General features: G+C 37.0%; 1 protein-coding gene across 1 annotated transcript; it reads left to right on the plus strand.

The window, feature by feature from the left end:
• The first annotated feature begins 534 nt into the window (after positions 1-534).
• On the plus strand, positions 535-6544 carry LOC148877685 (protein DEHYDRATION-INDUCED 19-like). The gene is made up of 5 exons (XM_088942307.1): positions 535-961; positions 1159-1298; positions 3592-3669; positions 3827-4110; positions 6093-6544. The coding sequence occupies exons 1-5, from the start codon at positions 880-882 to the stop codon at positions 6199-6201; spliced, it is 693 nt and encodes a 230-aa protein (XP_088798433.1). The 5' UTR covers positions 535-879; the 3' UTR covers positions 6202-6544.
• The last annotated feature ends 1270 nt before the right edge of the window (positions 6545-7814 follow it).

A 7814-nucleotide genomic window follows, 5' to 3' on the forward strand; every position in this document is an offset into this window, starting at 1 on the left:
GCACTACAATGGAAAAACACTTGGGGTAAAAGAAAAATTTTTGATAGGATATGGATTATGGATAATAGCAAATTGAGATTTGGGTCGTATCGTATCCAAAGAGTAAAACTGAGGCTCTCAGGACCTGGACGATCAAAATCGCTATTGGAAAATCTGACGCCGGAATGTATAATCCGGACCGTTCATCTTATGGACTGTTAGCTTCCCACTACCCACCTGAAAATGTACGAGTTGAGATATGGGCTGCACTGTATTTTGATGGAGACAAGTGACAACTAAGTCCAGGTACAGATATTGTGCGTCGTACGGTCCAGATTTAAGAACAACGAAGTTGCTGTTGGACGGTCCGATTAACGTTTGGACGGGGCTATGCTTATAGCATAGGATAAGGACAGAATCGCAGAAATACATCACAGAAAATCGTGTCTATCAAGAGACCGACATCGACATTGCATGAGAGAGAGAAAGATAAAGTTTTAATTTCTACGATAGATAAAATAATTATAAATTAATTAAATATTTTCTAATAAAATTGTCCCAACGTTTTTTTTCTCCCCCCTCTTTCTCTCTCTCATCCTTCTCACTGCAACTGCCACGTCAGCCTCCAGCCATGGCCACATAACCAGAGACCTCCAAAAGATGAAATAAAATCCTTTCACCTTCACCTTCTCTCTCTCTCTCTCGCGTTGAGAAAAGTCAAATAAACCCGGAAAAAATAAAAAACCGGAGAATACCAGGAAAATATCGGAAGAAGAAGAAGAAGAGAGGAGAAGTAAAAACCAAAAGGATTGATTTTTGGTTGTTTATGAATTAATTTTTTTTAATCGTTTTGAAGGGAAAGAGATATTCGTTTGATCCTCCCTCGGCCTCTGGTCTTCAATGGATTCCGATCTATGGACATCACGCCTTGCGGCCGCGAAACGCCAATACACGTTGCAGCATCATCAGACCTCTCAATTAGGTATGTTGTTGTTTTTGGTTTTTTTTTTTTTTTATAGAAAACAAGAGGTTCTACACAAGCCGGGGGGTAGCACGCCCCCAAACTGTTTTTGGTTCGATCTATGGATGTTTGGTTTTCTGGTTCTCGATTTGTTTTCTGTAAAAAATGATCTTCCTTCCCCCCTCCCCCTCCCCTTCCCCTGTGGGTATGGATATTAGATCGGTTGAGCTTCGACGACTTTGAGGTTGAAGAGGAGGTTCGCCCTGATTTCCCCTGCCCGTATTGCTATGAGGATTATGATATTGCTTCTCTATGTTCGCATCTCGAAGACGAGCATCCTTTTGAATCTAAAGTCACTGTGAGTTGAGTTGTATTTTATTTATTTTATAATTCTGTTCATTCAGAATTTGATTCTAATTGATGTTGTGGAATGAAAGAATCTTGGCATCTGTGATCACATGGTTATCTGATATGTCTATATTGGAAAATTACCATTTTTCCTGAATTAACTTATCTGTTTTTCAAAGAAAACAGAGGCTAAAACTTTTTTTTAACTTATTTGTGTATGGGTTGCCGATGCTTCCGAAGCAAAGGATTCTCAATCATTCCTTCTCTTTTGGTAGATGAAACAAAGGATCCTTTATTGTGACTGGTCGGTTCATCTCGTCTGGTTTTGTTGTAGAGTTACGAGCATGTTCTCCGGGGAACCTTGTGTTTTGGGAGTGAAGATTACGATTGGTGCTCATTTTTCTACTAATCAAACCTGGGGGGCGGGCTGGATTTGATCCAGTTTAATAGCAACTACATCTACTGACTTTACATTAGCGCTAATTTTTCTTCCCGTTGTTGTATACTTATTGATGAATGAGAGTTTGTAAGGATACAAGATTAGTCAGCCTGTAGCTTTGATACCTCTCCCGATTGTCATTATATCACTTGCACTTTCTGGGGGTTAAGCTTAATGGCATGATGTTGGAGTATGCCTCTCATTATGAGGCTGGCTAACCGTTAGATTTGGAGCATCACTTGGACCTTTCTAAGCCAGTTACCCCGATTTTGATTGGAGGAATATGCCAGTGCAGAACAAGGAGTGGGGTGGTCTTTAGCATTTATTACGAGTCATTTGTTTTCAGTCTGTTGTTTAGGTCTCGTTATTTTTGTATTTGAGATTGTTTTTTCTTGTGTCCCAATTATATTGCATGTAATTGATTTTTAATACCGAGTGAATTTTAAGGTACCAAGCTAAGTTTCCAGCTCAGTCTTGGTCTTTGGCTTTGGATTGGGGGATGGGGGTTGATAATTCTCGAAGTTATCAAAGAGGTAGGTAATCTGGTGTGACAAATTCTCCTCTTTTCTGTTTCATTTCCTTGTTAATTTCATTGCAGATTTCTAAACTTAGGTGTCGGAATAAATTGTGGTGTTCTTTTAAGTACAGTTCTTAGGAACACCTTATTACAATGCCCAACCCATGGGATCTTAACCGCAGGCCTCTAGTGCACTTATTTAATATACATTTTCTCCTCTGATAATCGGTGTTGGAATTCTTGCTGTTTTCATTTCAGATGGATGTAAAAGTTACAGAATTCTTGATAGATGTCTTGAAGTATTCCATCAGTTAGGCACTTATACAATGTTATTCTTTTAGTTTTTATTTTATAGCACATTAAATGTATTACTTCCTTTATCTTCTTGGGTTCCTTAAGTGCTAAAAGACTATTACTTGCTAAGTTTTAGCAAAATTAAGAATGAACCAGCTTTCTTACCTTTTTTTTTTGTTGTGGGAGGGATTTGTTTTGGTTCTTAACAGAGTTGTGATTCTGAAGAGGTTCTGCAGTTCCTTTAAAGTTAACCATAAGGAGAGAATTAGCAATAGTGTTGTGAAGTAGACCAAGTACTAGAAATTTAACTTAGTTTATTTCATACTTTGAGTTGTTATTTACTATTTTGATAATAGTCTCTTCTAAAACCTTTACAACCTAAAAACAAAAGAAGTAACCGATACACTTAAAGTGAATTATTCACTGAATCAATAATCATTTTCCATAACAACGGCCTATGAGATAAACTGCCTTGTTATTCTGATGCTTGAATATGTAGCTCCTAGTAAAACTTAGTTAAGGAAAGATAAGAAAAGAAGTATAGAATGTCTATCATTGGTTAGTCTGAGGGTGCCTCCTCATGTCATCAGGTGTACATTTGTAATTGTTGGGAATTATTATTTTTAGTGGGTGTAGGTTATGTTTGGCTTCCGAAGTGCTGCTGTTTCCAACTTGTGGGGATTGATGAAGACATGACTTGGCTAGCATGACAGTCACTGTAATATTCACATATTATGGTCTGATATTTTTTCAGTCCCAGCATCAAGAAGATAGAAATCTTGAAAAATGTTCCCCCCTACTTTCTCTACCTAGGGGCTATTTTTACTCTTTCTTATTGTATAAGGTTAAAAAGAGAATAGTTACAAGTTTGTTGGTCCATTGTGTGACACATTTGTTCATCTAAATTCTTGTTCAGTCTCCAACTTGTTAGATAGATGAAAATAATGTGGTTATAGGCAGCCATTGGTTTGACTTATCATTTTATTACTAGTTGCTTGGTTCAAGCTTCTTACTTTTTTTTCCACACTTTTCTCTTTGCCCTTATGCTTTCAGGTTTGCCCCATTTGCTCTGTCAAGGTCGCACGGGACTTGCTAAATCATATTACTCTGCAACATGCTCAATTATATAAGATATCCTTTTCAAAGAGTTCCCTTTTTGTAAATGTAATTGCCTTATTTAATGTTTCCTTTTAAATGATTCTGGAAGAGTATGCTGGTACAGCTGTTTGGTTGTAGCCATTTAGTTGAATCTAAATCTTATAGTTGCTTGCCTTGACTAAAAGATTACTTGCAAAGGCGTCGCAGGTTACGCAGAGTTGCTATTCCCAACAGTCAGGCATTGTCTCTGCTGGGGCGAGATCTTCGTGAGGCCCATCTGCAGGTGCTGTTAGGAGGTGGTGGATACCGGTCCAACAATGCTAATACATCTAATGCAGTTACCGATCCATTCCTTTCATCATTTGTATTGAATTTCCCGGCATCTGAAGCAGAAGAAATATCAAAATCTGCGGTTTCCAGTGTTGAGGACACTCTTGTAAAGAATGTAACATCAACACAGACTTGGAAATCAAGGTACTTGTTCTTGAGGACACTCCTGTGCTTTTTATAGGTTCTTTAATTGGCTTCGTTATTCCTTTTATGGTGATGCCTTAAAAGTTTTTGAAATTTAGGATTAGTTTGATACATGATATTTATGCACTAATAGTTTAATAATAACCCTTCCTTTACTTGATTCCAAAATATGTATTGTGGGTAGTATAATGGTGTACCACTTAAAAGAACTTTAGTGTAGTATGTAGATTTTGTGGATATTTAGCTAAAGAAGTAATTTGTTTATGCACCCGGATACCACTTTTCCTTCTTTTTTTTTTTTTGCATTTATCTATTTTGTTTGCAACGTACCTATTATGTCACTCTCTCTGTTCATGGGGTTTGAAGAATTGGGTGCTTTACATTAGTTTTTAGTTATATTTTTTAATTACATAGTTTTTCAATCCAACTCAACTAGGACTAATCCCAACCATATGGGGTCAGCTATAAATCTTGTTCCACCATTTCATTCTGTTCTGCCATATCCATTGTTTGGGTTAAGGTGTAGTTCATCACTTTCGGGGAGAATATAGCACAAACATGGAGTGAAAATTCAGGATCCATGTTTATAAGAGTTCGGCAAATGTTTTAATGCTGGTTGTGAACCTGGCACAACCTCCTTTATCCAGGCTTTGGGCTAGAAGTGTAAGATAGCTCACACTAGTGGAGGTTAATGGTGTAGCTTATATGTTATATGAATTATAAATAATGTGATAATTGTTAGCAAAGAAAAAACACTAAGGCTCAGTTTGGAAAGAGTACAAATACAAACATGTACAGTGCAAATATATACAATATAATACAAAATACAAGGTTGTGCACTCTACATATTTGTATTTGTATTCCTTCCAAATGGAGAGCCTAAGCAAATAACTCAGTGCAAACAACATTAAGCAAATAAAGATCGATTGTACTAATATGTCAAGCATTACAAATTTACCATACATGTCCAGATTCTAAAATGTGGCAAAGAAAAGAGTTCCCTTCAAGTGCCATGTCGGTGGCAGTGTCTATGTGTCTGAAATGAGTATTAAACCAATTTTCAAGGGTTCATCAGGGATGCTGCCCCCTTTCAATAATCTGTGCATATATCCCATATAAAAGACATGATACACCCTTATTTATGAATATAAAAGATAATGTACAAATCATCATGAGGTTTTAGTATTTAAAACAAGTGTTTCTTCACAACTATTTTGGGGTATGTGATTTATCAAATAATAGGATTTTCCCAATTACCATCTTGAAACACCCTTGAAAATTAGAAATTAGCTTCTGATCTCTATGGGAAGTCTGGGATGTGTCTTAACTGAATAAACACAAATAAGTTTATCTAATAGTTGTTTGATAGCAGCATATAATTTTAAGTTGAAATGGGGAACACAATGTAAAACTAATTTACCAAGAGGTGGTGCTGATAGGACCAGTTATAGGTTTAAAGAGTTGGGATTAAGATTATGGGGCTTTACCTGGTTTGAGTTGATGTAAATCTGCACAAAGAAGTGTAGTAGTCATATTCTTTCTTTATATTATTTTAGAGTTTGAATTTGTTATAGTTGCAATTTAAGATGATAGTGCAGACAGCTTCGGTGAAACATGTTGTCAAGTAGTACCATTTTTTAGGGGGTGAGGTGGATTGCAGCAAGGATGAATTGACAAGGAGGGATGTATTTCAGTGTGTTGGTATTTATAACCATGATTGAAAATTCAGGTAGGCCCTTAATTGATTATAATAGTTCATGATTTTCTAGCATATTAGTTTCGCCCAAGGAAGACGGATTCTCACCTGCAATACATAAACTATTAGAAAATTTATTAGGGAATCTTAGCTTTTGTATGGACGATTGGTATATATACTTGAAACTGAAAGATAAAAATCTTGGAAGTACACCAATGGTTGTTGAAATTGAAGATTCCTGAAGATTAGGTTCTGGCATTTTACTTTATTTTATTTTTGCTTTCAGTTTTGATTCTTCATTAAGTCACGAAGAGCGAGAACAGAAAATCAGACAGGCTACTGTGAGAGCTGGTTTCGTTCAGGATCTGCTTCTTTCGACTCTGTTAGGAGACTAATGGAAGTAGGAGGGCCCCAGAAACAAGAGGTAAACAAGCAACTTCGTGATCCTCATCGGAGGCAGTTTTGGGGTCCTAATGGTGGTTAGGCACAGTATACCATGGGACACCAAACTACAAGCCTTCGCTGGATGCTTCTCTCAATTCGACAGTCATCAATGATGGGAACATCCCATCCAATTTGCTGTCTGTTGACCACAAATATGCTACAAGCCTACAACTGAAGAAGAGGATGATATTCTTGGATTTACCATCTTAATGCTTCCTCCCATATTTTCACCTATTCTATGTTCAGACGATTCATGCTTAATTTATTAGTAGTAAGAAATAGAGTTGGATTAAACTTCTGTGGCAGATCCTATAATTTCTGTAGGCTAATTCTGGGGGGAAATAGCCAGTGGAATATACTTGATCAATGTCTACTTTCATCATTATTGCCTGGAAAATGTACGATCTTTGTGATTTTAAGAAACAAGCTTAAAGCCTTGAACATTAAACATGAAATGCCAAAAATAAGAGATTTAGAAAAAAATAATGGTGATGGTTCCCTGCTAAACTATTGCTTCGTTTGGTGCCCCCAAAACCAAGAAGAGCTTTGTGCAATGTGGGTCTACTAACGAGGCAAGAACTGAGCAGCAAACTTGGTGCCCACAAGTTGCAGCACATTGATTCTCACCTAATCGATTAGCCAGATTTCAATTCATGACAGTTTCATTCCACTTTCAGACATTAAAATCTAAGTGTCTGTTTGGCGTCGATGCCGTTGCTCCAGAAAACTGACACATCAGTGTCATATTGGAAAACATGGTGCTCCAGAAAATGTCAATATATTTGGAACATTTTTTCCATAAAAATGGTGTTTCAAGTTACATTTTAGAAATCGAGAAGGCGTGATTTGAAACAATGCTGAATTTGACATTTTCTTAGATTGGAGTTCATTGTTGCCATTGAGGACATGACAGTGACGTAGATTTCTTATAATGAGTACCAGTGCTGAAAACAGATATAGAGCATTGGTGTCAAACAAAAAGTGTTGCTGTTGTTTCAGGAAACGCCCTATTTGACAGTAACTTTTCTAAAAAAAAGAAAAAAAAGATATCATTTTCTTCAAAAATGGTGCTTCTCTCCCACATACAACAACGTTTTTATGCATCGATGCCAAACATATACTAGATTGTTCAGAGTCTGGTTATATTACGTTTTTTCAATGCGCGGTATGGCCTTGGAAATCTAGACTGCGCTGAAAGCAATTTTCTACAGTTGCTCCCCCCACGGTATGCCATTAAAATGCCCCCTTTTATTGTTATTTTTTACTCCTACCTACCATGTGCATTTGTGTGGTCGGGGGAAACGAAAACATGTAGCTGAGATTCTGAGATTTTCAAAACAGGTCCAATCCTGCAACCCGTCCAGGCAGGGTTGAATGGTCAAGAAACTAAAGAGTGGATGAAGAAATTTTGGAAGTCAGGCTTGGAGGGCCCAGATTAATTTAAGAAGTTAATTCAAAAAACAAAACTGTTTTATAGGGCGAAGATGAATTTGATAAAAGCCCATATGCGCCATCCTTTGAAGTTGCCATTCAGCAAAAAAATTGAAACGTTCTTGAACAGTGT

Source organism: Nelumbo lutea, chromosome 1, assembly GCF_056320005.1.
Source record: "Nelumbo lutea isolate HS-2025 chromosome 1, American lotus-T2T, whole genome shotgun sequence".
Lineage (NCBI taxonomy): Eukaryota > Viridiplantae > Streptophyta > Magnoliopsida > Proteales > Nelumbonaceae > Nelumbo > Nelumbo lutea.

Excerpts from the sequence above, each read along its gene's own strand:
- LOC148877685 (XM_088942307.1), top strand. The coding sequence starts at position 880 with ATGGATTCCGATCTATGGACATCACGCCTTGCGGCCGCGAAACGCCAA. Across the intron at positions 962-1,158 it reads TCATCAGACCTCTCAATTAG|ATCGGTTGAGCTTCGACGAC; the intron begins GTATGTTGTTGT and ends TATGGATATTAG. Across the intron at positions 1,299-3,591 it reads CTTTTGAATCTAAAGTCACT|GTTTGCCCCATTTGCTCTGT; the intron begins GTGAGTTGAGTT and ends TTATGCTTTCAG.